The sequence below is a fragment of the Chaetura pelagica genome, unplaced genomic scaffold (assembly GCF_000747805.2).
Source record: "Chaetura pelagica isolate M959 unplaced genomic scaffold, ChaPel_1.0 scaffold101, whole genome shotgun sequence".
Classification (NCBI taxonomy): Eukaryota; Metazoa; Chordata; class Aves; order Apodiformes; family Apodidae; genus Chaetura; species Chaetura pelagica.
Window position 1 is genome coordinate 560,881 of NW_009952564.1, and position 15,069 is coordinate 575,949.

The window sequence follows — 15,069 nt, forward strand, 5'->3', positions numbered from 1 at the left end:
TTATTATTATTATTATTATTATTATTACTACTCTGCAGAGAAAAGTCATTAACTTCCAAATGATTAAATTTGTTATCACTGCAACTGATTTTTTTTCTCCTTGCTGCACATGTCTATCCCATCTTGAGATGCAGTTTCATCCAGTATGCCAAAGCAGTGATACCACCATTCCTTTTCAAAAGGAAGATAGCTTCCTTTTCAGAATAAGAGCTGAGGTGGGGGAGGACAAAGTGGGGATGAAATTCAGAATATAACTCAAAAAATACATGGATGAGAAGAGCAATCCTATTTGGCTTATGCTACACTTCTTGGTTAAAACTTTATTGCCATTAGCAGAGCTCTTCCACCATGGTTCCCAAGCCTTATTTAGAGTACATAAATAAGCCTTAGAAGACTGCAACAGAATTATAGTCCTTAAATCTGTTTCAACACTGAGCAGCAGATACAAGTCTTCTGCAAAAGTCTGACCTTCTAAAAAGCAAACAGTCTTTGATTATACATCATCACTCTACATGGGTAACTGGATACCTAAGCAAAGGCTGACTTTTTGATGCATTAAAGCCACTTTCAGCTCCTAGCAAAAAGAAGTTCTGATTTACCATATAGTACCAAACGATGAGAAAGTAACATTTAAGACCGTGAGCTCTATTAAGAGTAAGGACATTGGTTAAGTAATGTTATTATGTAGAGAAATGAAAAAGGAATTCCAGATCAGTAACTAACTTCTCTGAGAAGAACCAGAAACATAGTGACAGAGAGAAGAAAGAAGGGAGCCAAATTGCCCAGCTCCCTGACCACCTACTCAACCGAATAAACCTCCTGGCCTGTGCATATTGGCTTCGTCACAAGGCTGTGCAGAAGACATCAGCTGCACTTCACAGCAATGTGGAAAATTACACACTGACCCACAGGATCAAAGGACAAATACAGTATTAATTCTCTTCGAGCAGAGGTTTACAGTCGATAGGGTTCAGGCCACAAATCTGGAATAGCACAAGTCTTTGAATCTAGTTTTCTATCAAACTTTCTCTCTCGGCAGGCATCAATTGTGGTACAAGGCAGAGGTGGGGTAGGGAATGTAAGAAAATACCTCCTGTGTTATTCACGGCGTAATTTTTACAGCATGTTTCAAGTTTAATGATAAAACATAAAGTTATATAGTAACTCTACCCAGAAAGACACATCATAAATAGTTACATGTCACATTTACTAAACTAGAAAGGGAGGGAAAACAGCCATTCAAATCAGTCATAACTGAGCAGGGTGTCAGTTTAAACCATTTGAACAAATACATACAATCCGGACTGGTTTCAAATTCAAACTTGCGGCTGTTTGACCCATATCCAGCTGCAGTTCGTGCTCGGATTTGGAAGACATAAGTCGTATCAGGTTTGAGGCCACTGATTGTAACATTGGTGCCTCTGGCTCTCAGAATAGTATAGCTTGTCTCTTGTTCCTGCTTTTGGGAAGAGAAATTATCAGATTAAAACCACACCCTAAACAACAGAAAAAAGAGCTAGTTGGTAAAAAATTACTACACATCACCTGAAGAGCACCAGCATGTTTTTTGAACATTTATAGTCTGACAAATGCTTATGCAGCCATTCATTTTCAATCACCTAAAAGTCTTTTGATTAGCAAGAAATCTAAATCATTAGCTTCTATGGCCTTGTGCTGCAAATCAAATGGTAAACATGCTGAGTATGTGACATTTTATTAAATGGCTTTGCATCATTTTGGCCCCTGCCTGTAATACAAGAAAATGAAGATTATAATGTTATTTAAAAACCATAAAACAGATTTTCCTGCTGCACTGAACTGGAAGTTGTAACAGGCCCACTTAGACATTTTAGGGCCCTGCAGAGCTATTGCAGGATGCAGGTTTTATTGCCTCATATTTTACATGACTGTGTTTACCTTTATAACAGTCAAAAGAGAAACTCCACTCAAGCTCCTTACCTCAGCCTTACAAACAAGCAAATACAACTGGTTTTCTATTATGGTCTAAAAACTGTGAGCTTAATGCTTTTATCCTCATTTGGGCAAAACCACATCAAACCTGCTCCCCAATTAATCTTGGGCTTTAGTCACCAGAAAGAAAGCACATGTTTTCTCCTTATTGATTTTTGCTAAAAAGCAAGGTGTGCCTCCAGATGATATGCTCACATCCACTCTGCTTAATAGTCATATATTTCTGACATAATGACTTTTAATATAAAATATGAAATGGACCATTTTCTAATGTAGTTAGTTTGGATACACTTAACAGTGTGTGAAAAGCTTATTCTGACAAAAGTATGTCTCAGTCGCACTGCAAGCGCAGTCTAAAAATTTAAGCATGCAGTTGGAGCCTGAGGTATTGCTTATTTTACTAAAGCCATCATGTACCAAAAGAGCATTTTTGGCTTCCTAAAAATGGCGGCTGGAACTGTCTCAGAAAAAATCTTGGACACCAGCCACACATGTGGGAAACTGTGAGAATCTCAGTTGTTTAGGTTCCCAACCATGAACTTTTTCATTCTGGAGGTGGCGGGGATTTCATATGCTGCCCTTTTACTTTGAGCACTCTGAAATACACTAAAGCCATTGAGTTTTGCCTGGTTGAAAGCTGCAAATGAGTTAAATTAATGTCTGTTGGATGCACACAATCTCATCCACTTCCCACTATGTTTTATAGCCTTGTATTAGCCTGAAACGTACTGACATTTTAACTTTGACAACACTAGAGTGCCAATGCACAAGCATAGAGGTTGGAAAATACTCAACTCAGTCATTGTCAAAGCCATCTCACCTTCACATGAAAAGTTCAAGTGACTAGAGCTGCTTTAGTGTGTTCCTTCTGAAATGCTGTCTAGTGTAAGACAGTTAGATTTATTCTAAGTTAGTAGGTGGACATCAGAAATGGTTCAGTTTGGTGCTACTGAAGCTTAGCTACCCTGGTCTTGGCAGTCTTTGATACAGAGAGAAACAGAAACATTTACAGCATAATTAGAAAAATTGCCAGTATCTCTACATAATATCCACCATTAAGCTCATGAGTAATCACAGTGAAGGAATTTATCTAATTATTTATTTATTTTTAAAGCTTTTTTTTTTTAAAAAAAAAAAAAAAAAAGGCAAAAAGAAAAAGCAACTAAGCCTATACGTAAAAGCTACCATCCAGAATCAAAACCTCAGATATGGTAAGCTGTACCTGACTATAAAAATGTTTACCATGGCCCATTTTCTTTGCACACTAAAAATAAAAACGAAATCAGCATTAGACCTCTTCATAGTTTCCTGATACCTCTCTGAAAAACTTTTCTGTTATAACTACAGGGGAGAATAATTACATAAAGACATTCTAAGGAGCTGAATATCACGAAGAACTTCTTTCCTGTGAGAGTGACAGAGCACTGGAACAGGCTGCCCAGAGAGGCTGGGGAGTCTCCTTCACTGGAGACATTCAAAACCTGCCTGGACACGTTCCTGTGTGACGTGCTCTGGGTGACCCTGCTCTGGCAGGGCAGTTGGACTGGGTGATCTTTTGAGGTCCCTTCCAACCCCTAGGATTCTGTGAACAGGTTTGCATAAAATTAGTTATTTTTGAACTAACAAAGGCCTAGTATTATAATTTGCAGGCTTTCCTTATCTCATCATTCAGCTGAATGTAGGCAACAATTTTCTTTTCAAAGACATAATAATCTTGCCTTTAAAACAAAAAATCTTTTGTGTATGCTATGACTGGACATTCATTTTGATCTCCCTTCAGGCTGCTTTTATGAAACGCAAACATTTCCTTCTTGTGCAGATACATATGTGCAAGGGAAAATATAGTCATGGTGCTGTCTGTTAATAACCCACTGTGGAACTTGGAAAATAAACGTTTAAAACAATGGTATGGAGGATGTCATGGTATCTTAGTTTATGGTAAGCTTTTTACACACACATTTTGTAAGTAATTTTTCATGTTACTAGTAATCAAATCAGTGAAACACCACATAAAAGCCTAAGTTTATCTTTCTCGGGGATGAAGAAAAACTTCAGAGATACAGCACTATAGCTGCCATAAGGAGAAGGAATATACAAAAAGGAGAGTCAGCCTTTGCCAAGCAGAACTTTAATCAAACACTCTGATGATAAATTTGAACTTGGATGCACAAAGCGTATTCTTCCTGAATATTTCTGCATAGTTTATCAGACACAGTCTTTACTGGGAAGCAAATCCCACTACTGTTTGTGTCTTTTGCAAATGACATTTTATAACTTTAAACTATGTTTCACAAAAGACACACATTTTTTGGATACACGTAACATCTACAGTGGCAGTACTAGTAAGAGTGAACAGTATGTCCTTTTCTAGATAAGCATAGTAAGAGTTTATATTATGAGGTAGAACATTTTCTCCATCAGCTCCGTGTACACTTGAGAGGCCAAAGCCAGACTACACATCTTTGGGAGGAATCCACAGTCCAAATACTGCTTCCCCTTATTGCCAGGTGTGAACTGTTCATTGATATGAACTCATGCAGTGTATGTGGCTGACCTATCATCAAAGTAATGATAGTAAGAGTGTGAAAGCAACTAATTACATTTACATATAATTCACTTTTTCAGCCTCAGAAAGATCACCAACTAGATACCATTATTTATTTGATGGCTTTAACCAGTCTACTGGGCATACAATTTCAGTGCTGGCAAAGGCAAATTTATTCTAGCAATGTGAGACTGTAATTAAATATCACTTGTTTGCATCAGACTTCACCTTAATAAAGTGTGTGGGATTTAGTTATCATAATTTTAAGCCACATTTTAAAATGAAGCAATTAATAGTTCATGTGGTATTTAGGAGATGGCATTTTTGTATATTTGTACTACAAGATCCTCTCTGCAGAGAACATTAACTATGAGAATAAGGATAAGAAGGAAGCAAAGTATCTGCTTGTGTAAGAAAAAACCTTGACTTTTGTTATATGTGCACTTGGACAGCTGAGACACTTAGAATCCAGCGCAGTATTATATGGACTGAGTAAACTGGGGTGCCATGTGGCACCTTTAACTTAACATGAAGTATTATGCAGTACCATAAAATAAATGCCTGTAAGTTCCATACCGTATTCCTCTGAAAGAGGGTTTTACTACTTTTAAATGTTTTGAATAAATTGTAACTGGGGTCTCAGAACCAGACCCTACAGAAAATACAGTTCTATTCCAAACAGTGAGTCAAAAAACTATCAGTTCGTAACGTTAGGCATTAAAACCCCACAGGTTCATTCCAAAAAGTTAAAACAGTTTCCGAAAACTGTAGCTCCTAATTTCTCTAGAAATATCACATAAAGGTCTATTCTTTCTTGGGCACACAAGTTAAATAACTGGTGAAAAAACCCTCAGTAGGTTAACTAATTATCTTTGTAGAAAAAAGTATTTTCCACATATATTATGCAATTAATATATTTGAAAAACTACATAATACAATAATTTAGGAACAGGACATTGTAATTTTTTTCAAAATCTATTCTAACATCCTGAATATAAGTAACATACAGTTGCCCACAAATATCATATATTCTTTGAAATTCAAGAACGATTGAATAAAGTAAAAAAAACATACATATGCATCGAGAAGGTGCATGACAGAATTGGGATTACCTGTTTTACTCTTATGGATTATTTATTAATTTCTAAGAACTTACGAAAGGTATGGCAAGTAAAATCAAGCAGAAAAGTAAAAAATGGCTCAAACAATAATCAGGTATGACTTTTTAGAATAAATACCCAGTTTACTAATTGGGAAGGGTTTACTTCCTAACACTTGCCATGTAACAGCAACAAGTTTTTTTAATGAGCAAAACCAAGATGATTTCTGAAGTAGAAAATCAAATGGATTGGCTAAGTTTAAAAAGAAAGCTCTCTTTTTAAAAGAGAGGGGGAGGGGAGCTGCTTAGAACTCTCAGACTGAGAAGCAGCATCTTTCAAAGGTGTTTGGAGAAGAAATTAAGACCAACAGTCCTGCACATGCTGCTCTGGCCTCACTGAGAGACATCTACAGAGTAGGAGTTTTGAACCTTTTTCAAATTGCAGACTTAAAAAAGGCAATGGATTTAAAGTCTCCTGACAATAGATTTGCTTTTCTTGGTTACCTTTCATAAACCCTGAAGAATAGGCCTCTGACTTCCCTAGGGGCTGCAGAACAGAACACACATTAAAAACGCTGGTGTCAGAAGGTGTTTTTTTAAATTAAAAAAAAAAAACACCACAAAAAAAAAAACAACAAAAAACTTTGCTCTAAATGTTCTGGCTCCTATTGACAAGCAGTTGGCTCTCTAGATTAAGAAAGCTGTCTGGTGCATACAAACTCTTGATCACAGACTTCAAAGGGAAAAAAAACACATGTGCAAGCTCAGCCTCATAAGGCTGGTTGTCTTCTGAAGCTGCCTTATGACAACCAGTTGTTCTACAAGACTGGAGATACTTGGTGGGAACAGCAGCAGCGGACTCAGTGTGTGCATAAAACAGGACAGGAAGGTGACAATTTTATTTAATAAAGCAAGGCAATTTCAGTGCAGAACAATGATCAAATCACTGCAAAAAAAAAAAAAAAAAAGAAATACACAAATAAAACTTTTCAGTAATTTAATTAAAATAAATTAAATGCTCACTAGGGGAAAAATTCTCTCCCTTTGGAGCAACTGAAGCCCAAGAGATCATCCTAATGCCACGATTCACGACACACTGGTGTTACATCCTGCACCCTGCAGTACTCATGGGGAGCCACCCAGGCAAGGGCCTCAACTGGGGGACACTGCAGGGGAAGCTGAGATGGGGCTGCTGCTCTTGGAAAACAGAGGTACAGCCAATGGCAGCAAAAGCAGCCAGGTAGCTCTCAAATGAAATGTCATAATCATGTAGAGAAATAACCAGACTGTGCAAAACAGGCTGATGTTCTGGGATCTTTTGGGCATAAGCTCTTTGTGAGGTAAATAGCTCTACCACAAAAAAAAAAACAACAAAAAACTTTGCTCTAAATGTTCTGGCTCCTATTGACAAGCAGTTGGCTCTCTAGATTAAGAAAGCTGTCTGGTGCATACAAACTCTTGATCACAGACTTCAAAGGGAAAAAAAACACATGTGCAAGCTCAGCCTCATAAGGCTGGTTGTCTTCTGAAGCTGCCTTATGACAACCAGTTGTTCTACAAGACTGGAGATACTTGGTGGGAACAGCAGCAGCGGACTCAGTGTGTGCATAAAACAGGACAGGAAGGTGACAATTTTATTTAATAAAGCAAGGCAATTTCAGTGCAGAACAATGATCAAATCACTGCAAAAAAAAAAAAAAAAACACACAAAAAAAAAAAAAAAAAGAAATACACAAATAAAACTTTTCAGTAATTTAATTAAAATAAATTAAATGCTCACTAGGGGAAAAATTCTCTCCCTTTGGAGCAACTGAAGCCCAAGAGATCATCCTAATGCCACGATTCACGACACACTGGTGTTACATCCTGCACCCTGCAGTACTCATGGGGAGCCACCCAGGCAAGGGCCTCAACTGGGGGACACTGCAGGGGAAGCTGAGATGGGGCTGCTGCTCTTGGAAAACAGAGGTACAGCCAATGGCAGCAAAAGCAGCCAGGTAGCTCTCAAATGAAATGTCATAATCATGTAGAGAAATAACCAGACTGTGCAAAACAGGCTGATGTTCTGGGATCTTTTGGGCATAAGCTCTTTGTGAGGTAAATAGCTCTTCCAAGCCTTACTAAAAGGCAGTATCTATTTTCTTTTCTTCAAAAAATTTGGAAATAAGAGAGCCTACATAATTCCTGCATCCTCTCACTGCTGAGAATGTACAAATAAAGACATTATGATGTATAAACTGTTTCTCTTTTACTTCTCAGGCCCAGCAACCAGACTTGATCCTGTACCCATTGAAATTAACAGAAAAAATCCAAAGTGAAAGTCCATATAATAATGCTCTATGAGATGAGACTGTTTATAATGCTTTCTTTTTCCCCTTTTATCAGTATTACTACATATATTTAGATTTTTACCAAGGTCTTTAAAAGTTGAAATGCTCACCAAAAAACCTTGACTAACTGAATACCTGCGGAGTCTTTTTAAAGTTTTTAAGTGGATACTGGCGTCACATCTTCCCTGGTATGTGGTATGTAAGAGGTATAAGCCTGATTACTGGATATGAACAGCAATTAGTAAATGCCAAATTATACCATTATTTCTGACATTTTTTTCCAAGTCTGTCAACTTCAGTAGCAATATATTAATCAAAAGGTCTCTCTCATCAATCTAAAATTGGATAATATTGCTCTTCACAATCTTCACAACAATCTATGGTCTTTTCAACTCTAACAGGAACTTTTACTAAAAAAGCCTCCATTCTGTTATGAAGATTTATTTTTTTCCTAAATACATACCTATAGAGGATGCATAAATCAACCACTGTAAATACAAGCAAATGTCAATGTGAAGTAGAACCTATTTAATGGCAGATTTTCTTTCTGGCTATTTATATAGAATTTACAAATTGTATGAAAAATTGTACGTAAAATTGTACTTATCTACAGTTTTATACAATTGTTCATGGAAAGTGGGAAGTTTCATAGTACACAGCAGTTACTAAAAGAACTGTCCATCTCTTTTCCAAATAATTTTTGTGTAAAAGATACTTGTGCCAGAGGGAAGGGTCAACACATGGATGCTGACAAAGAAACGCATGACCACTGACAGAATAACAGATCTGCGTAAGTAACCTATGCTCAAGGAAAAATCAACAAAAAAAATTACTGCTTGTCTGCATTACTTTCTATATTTTTTTCTGATGTATTTGGGGATGAACTTGGTAGATAACATGATAATTTCACTTCCTATTGTCATGTGCTCCTTCCCAAAAATTGAACAGTTTCCACACTCGGTGTCATTGAGAGAGACAATGAGTGAATGGGGCTGCCTCTGAATACTTAACATAAGCAAGACACAGTAAGTTCATTGGCAGTTATTACCAGCACAAAAACCTCCCCTTCAATCTTTTTTCCCACCTTTTCATAATATTTGACCTCGTAGTCCAAGATGATCCCATTTGGATGTTCGGGTTCTTGCCAAGACAGAGACACGCTGTTCCGGGATGTCCTGTCTTTCCTTATGACTGTGATGGGGGAAGGAGCTGTAAAGGAGACAAGGGGAAGAGGGGAGAGAGAAAAGCAAACTGACTTCATTTTTTTTCCAATCCTTGGCAAAGAGTACTGTTTCCATTTAAAAGACTCACAAGCATAGATCTGGACTTGTATCAACATAAAGCAGCTGGATTATAGTCCTGGTATACGTCTTGAAGCATGCTGGCCTCAAGGAAAATGAACTGAGATTTTCTGTTAGACTGGTGGATCAGTGGCAAGACAGCAGATGGTTTTGATCTGCTACTACAGTGTAAGCAATGAAATACATTTGATACACTAAAATAGAGGACAAAATAACAGCACTGCCTATCTGTTATAATGCTGAAGTATTATCATCACCAGACACTGAAGAACTCTGATAACATTTTCATATGCAAGTTCAAATGGTGCTGGGATGTATTACATACAAGGAGCTCCTTGTATCCACAGCTAGTAGTAACCATCAGCACGCTGCAGAATACAGCCTCTTCTATTGTATTATTTGGTAAGCTCTCCAGATACAAATTGCTCCCATATACACTCCTGCTTTACCACATTTCTTTGAAAATGAAATCTGAAGGAATAAAATCTTAACTGCAAAATAACCCCATTTCTGTTCAGTATTAATCAGTCAGGCATGACGACTGCACACCACAGAATCACCCAGCACTCAAAACTTGGAAGTACTATCAACGTTACAGAAAAAAAAATCATAATTACCTATGATTCTACAACATCAGTTCAGCTTTAGACCACCCAGCTCTAAAGGTTTTTCCAAGACCAGGCCCAGATTTCCTGAACTCATTGAAAGCTATGTAATTTTTAAAATTTTTTTGTTTGTTTCTTTTGGGTTGTCTTCCCATGCCAAATGCTTCTCTTCCATAGCTTTGGCCAAAATTAATCAGATGATATCTTACAGATTACACATTAAAGGTCGTAACTGTAATTAAAAAAAAAAAAAACAACACAAAAAACAACAAAGAACTTTTACCAATAAACAGCCTTTTATCTTAACATGTAAAACAAATGTGTTTATAAGTCCAACATTGTACTATCCTAATATAAAGGCTCTAGCTGATCTAAACAATTTAATTTCAGCTGAATCCTATGAAGTTTTTACTGTTCATATAAAACTAGTTACACTTTACAGGCATTACATGCATTACCCAGTGCTCTTTCTGTTTGCGTTTTCATTCCTGCAAGAGATTTTGCAAAAGCCAGAAAAAAAAAAAAAAAGAGAACTTTTAATTAAAATAAGTTTTGCAAAATTCATTCTGTGGTTGAATTTGCCTAAACTTCCATTAAAACATACCTTCTAGTCATAAGCCATAATCTAAATGTTGACATCCTCCTTTAATTGTGTAGAACATTTAGAAAGCTATGTACACCTGCCTAAGCACATATGTATATATACACTTCCAGGTTGAAACACATCCTTTGAACAGCATTTTCACATCATATGGGTCAAAACAGTTTTCTGAGAAGACTAAAAAGGTGCAAAAATACTTTTTTTTTTTTTTTTTAACCCCCTAAACAGACGTAATTGATCCTGAACTTAAATTACTGAAATCAGATTTTGGAGGGTTTTTTGGTGTTATTTATTATTATTTTTTTTTGTTTGATGTGTTTTTTTGGGGGTTTCTTTGTTTGTTTTTATTTTTTGTTTGTTTGTCTTTTTAAGCAGGAGAGGAAAGAGTCTCTATATTTTGCTCTGACTCACCAGACCTGTGCATGCTGAAGAGCTCAAAAGCATTAGGGTAAGGGATACAGGACTGGTTCGTAACTAAAATGCTTCAGCAATTCCACTTGAATTCCACTCAAGCACAAGACAGTGATAGAGCCAAATTATAAAGTGGTTATCTAGCTGGACTGCTTTACTGTAGCCAGCTCTATGTTAACTCATATACCCATGCTTGCTACTTTTATACTCTTATAAGTCATTTTTATGTCTTCTTTTTAAGTCAAGCTATTAATCTTTTTTTTTTGTTTGTGAATAGATTGCCAAGACCAGTACCCCAGCTGGTAACATTTCCCATTAAAGTAACATTAATACAGATTTCATGAATAATTAATACATGATTAACAGAAATGGCTTTTCTCCTAATAAATTATGGTAAATTGTACTATAATACATTTCAGAGCAGGCTGAAATAATCTTATATGCTCCAATATGATGTGTTTTAAGAATAGCTTTCTTCTAACACAATATTAATTATTTTGAGCTCATTTACACACATCTGCAGATGCTACTAGTAACTTATCTCACAGCAGTTTATTAGAAAAGCATCTGCTTATCAATAACATCATAAAACATTCATATACCTTTTCTAATCCCTAGAGTTCCCAAGGCTGCTTAGAAATTATAGATACTGAAAGTCTGGGAGAGACAGCATCCCACCACATGGGCAAATGGAGGGGAAATGGATAATTATGAGGAACGCAAAGTTTCAGGCACCTTTAATACAATGCACAGAACATATCTGAGTTCTCCAACACAGTGCTGCATGCCAGGCCACTCCAACAGCTACTTAATCTCGAGCTACAGAGATTATGTATTCCAAATCTGTTTAAATCACCATTTTATCTTAACAAGGTGGATTACAAAAGTTACCTAGTTTTAAGGTATTAATTTCAGTGCATAAAGGAAAAGTGTCTTCAGATATTTTGGTGGTCAACTATTTATTTCTAAAGGATAAACTTCACTATTTATGTTCAGAGGGGAATACAGTTATTTGTAACTAAATTTTAATTTTTAATCTTGTATTTTTATTGTTTTTTTCTCATCTTGTTAAACTAGCTTGTATATCATCCAAGTATTTTAATTTTGAAGCACACAGGATGTTTAAAATAAAGACTCAATATCAGGGTCTACATTTCCTAGTTTCCCTGCTGTTCCCATCATCTCTTTGTGTTCACATTGGACTTTACAAGCAATAGCTGACTTTGATTCCCCTTTATGTTTCTGCTAACAAAACAGAGCCTCAGAGAGGACAACCCTCACAAGAACCTCTTCCAGCAGTTCCTCTCCTGGCACTCTGTCATGCACATGGTGCATGACACAGTGCAGCTCTTTGAAGCACAGGTGAACCTGAACTGTACTGCTTCTGAAATTATTTTAGCTCTGGGACCCTTCTTCAGTAAAAAGTGGAGAAGGGGGCAACAGGGATAACTCTTGAAGTGAGCATGCCTGACAGCCAGCCTTGCAGATGCCCTGTGGATGGAGACAGAGAGAGGAGTCAGGGCGCTGTGCCTGGAGGGGCTGCCACCCTGCACAGCCTGTCACTGGTGCAGTAGGGCTTTCCCCACACCAGGCTCTGCTGTAAGTCAAGACAGTGGTGGCCTGGCTCTTCTGTTGTGCCTGCTGCCCTACATAACTGATACCTCTCTCTCTATTCTAAATTGTTTCTTTGCCTGTGTCCAGAACTGACACCTCTTCTAACACATGGGATCAACTATGAACACAGGACCATATTTTGGTTTGATCAAGATGAGGTAACATGAAAAAATTACTGTTTTAGACAAGCTGAATTAACACTTTCAGTGATTTTTGGATGAAATTCTCTGGCTTATACACATCTATGTATTTACATTTTTATTGGTGTTTTGATTAAGGTATTAGTACTCTTAACTTCGCTAAATAAGAGTTGGGTTTTTTTGTTGTCACTTTAGACTTGTGTAGCCATGCACATGTTCAGTCTCATCAGTCACAAGCTAAGCATATAGAGGCATTTTTATGCATCAGATGGTTATTATTTGTCAGGTACTACAGTCTACCTGGTGCATGACTAATTTAAGCAGTTAATATCAACACTTAAAACTCCCTAGAGTTACAAGGGGAAATGTATGTTGAGCGTTCAGTGTTGTTAGGTAGCATTTGTGACAACTGGGAATGTGGATGTTGAAAAGGTAACAAATGCAATGATCCAGGGAGCTTAGACTTGCAAGTGTAAAAACCTTCTCAGTCATGACTATTAAAGGTGCAAGCAAATAACATGAAGGATCTAGCAAAGACGACAATAAACTCTGCTCAAATTGATTTCCCAGCGAAACTGACCCCAACAGATCATTTGTTTTCCTCCAGTTTAATAGCAGCTGTATATAAATCTCCTTATTGACTTTTTCCTTATTCCTTGGTTATTGTTTTCGTATGTGACTGGCTTACAGATGTGTATATACACTGGAAGAAAATTCCCTGTCCTGCGACAGAGAGAACTCAGTATTAACCTTGGGACGCCATGTGTGTACAACTGCTGAAATATTTAGAGTCTTTCTGTTTCTTGCTTATGTCTTTAGATCACAAATTAAATTTTAGGGAAGGATTTCATTCTAAAATGTTCATAGTCTGCTCACTTTCAGCTTTTGCTTACATCTAGCCATCGGCATCAGAGAGTAAAATATTCCAAGCTATTCTGAAAGATGGTGATCAAGAACATTTCTGAGCCAGCAGAACTGACTGCATTACCCAAATTGCAACTTCTTCTGCACTGTTGAATAAATGAAAGGCTTCTTTCTTTTTAATTCCTTAGAAATTGAGTATTTTCTTATCTAATCACAATACTGTCATCTGATAAAATGTATAACTTTTCTTTAATATCTACTATGTCCCAAGGAGATAACGTGGAACGGAAGAAGTAAAGATAGATCATAATCTGAATATTAAATCTGCAGCCTCTGAGAGCAGGATCCACTGGGACCCAAACCCAAATCTCTGTCTTAGAGTACTGATATCCAAACCACAAAACTATCATACAAGTCAAAGGAGAAACAGCAATGTTTAAATGAAGCTCCGGTCACATCCACAAAATTAGGGTGCATGAGATAACTTAACCCCGTGGAAGCATTAAGTGCTCAGACATGGCACAGGCTGGCACTACATAACACTACCCACATTTCACTCAGACAATGAGAGTGTAACATCTGGGTTTTTGTGAACCAGTCATTCTATCTTAAGGTTTATCCAACCATTTTACTACCAGCCAGCATTCAATTAATGACAGAGTCCTCAGTAATGACTTGCAAATCAGTATAATGATATCTCCATGATATAATAAAATTAACATGATGTCTGTATGAACTGTGGTGCTTGTCCTTGTATCCTCTACATCTCCAACATTTAGTCTGTGGACTAACATCTATGGGGTTTATTATAGAAGACCGTTACACTTTAACAACACTTTGGAAACCCGCTAAACTCTATGTGCTCCTCTTCCAAACACAATTACCCACCTCTTCAATGTGTGCGCAGACACAGCCCTTTGCCCTGTAATCTGCAGGACACATAGTTAAACTAGCACAGTACCTGTGTTCATGTTCCTGCACCTCTTCCTGAAGCTGAAGTAGACTCAATATATTTTTATGACTTGGGATGTAAAACATCATCTTATTCTGCAAAATCATTAGGTGACTGTCAGACAGAACACAATGCACCTCCTCTGTCCTTCCCTGTCACCACAGACCAAGCATTAGGGAGTCTGTACATCGGAACAGCAAGAGTGCCCACCCCGTGCCATCACACAGGATCCTCACACTAGATCCAGATTGGTTCCTAGAAGGATGAAATTATTAGGAAATGGGTGAAAAGGATCTCAGTTTCTGGGAGAGCGTTATCAAGATCTGGGCATTTACATACATCAAGATGTGGAAGGAAAGAAACAGAACAAAACTTGAAGGCTAACTTTGGATGAAGCAACACAGAGTGTGGGAGCCATGTATGTTTCTCCCAGAAAAAGGACAAAAAAAAATAAAATACTGACTTGTTCATGGTTATTTTAATGGATCCTTGCCTGGGCTATGGCAGAAGTACCCAAATGCACCTGGAAGCTGGGGGAGTCCAGCCAGTGGTTATGGACTCCAGAGTGGCTGCAGGCATTGCATAGTTGTCATGAAGGAAAGGTGGCAGGGAACTGGAAAATGGAAAACAAGCAGC

At 37.4% G+C, this 15,069-nt stretch overlaps 1 protein-coding gene across 1 annotated transcript in view; it reads right to left on the minus strand.

Annotated features, from left to right (window-relative positions):
- The window catches only part of EPHA3 (EPH receptor A3), a 206,558-nt gene that overhangs the window by 48,764 nt on the left and 142,725 nt on the right, over positions 1–15,069 (minus strand). The window contains 2 exon segments of the mRNA XM_009993327.1: positions 1,297–1,459; positions 9,030–9,154. Of these exon segments, the coding sequence (XP_009991629.1) occupies positions 1,297–1,459; positions 9,030–9,154 (288 nt within the window).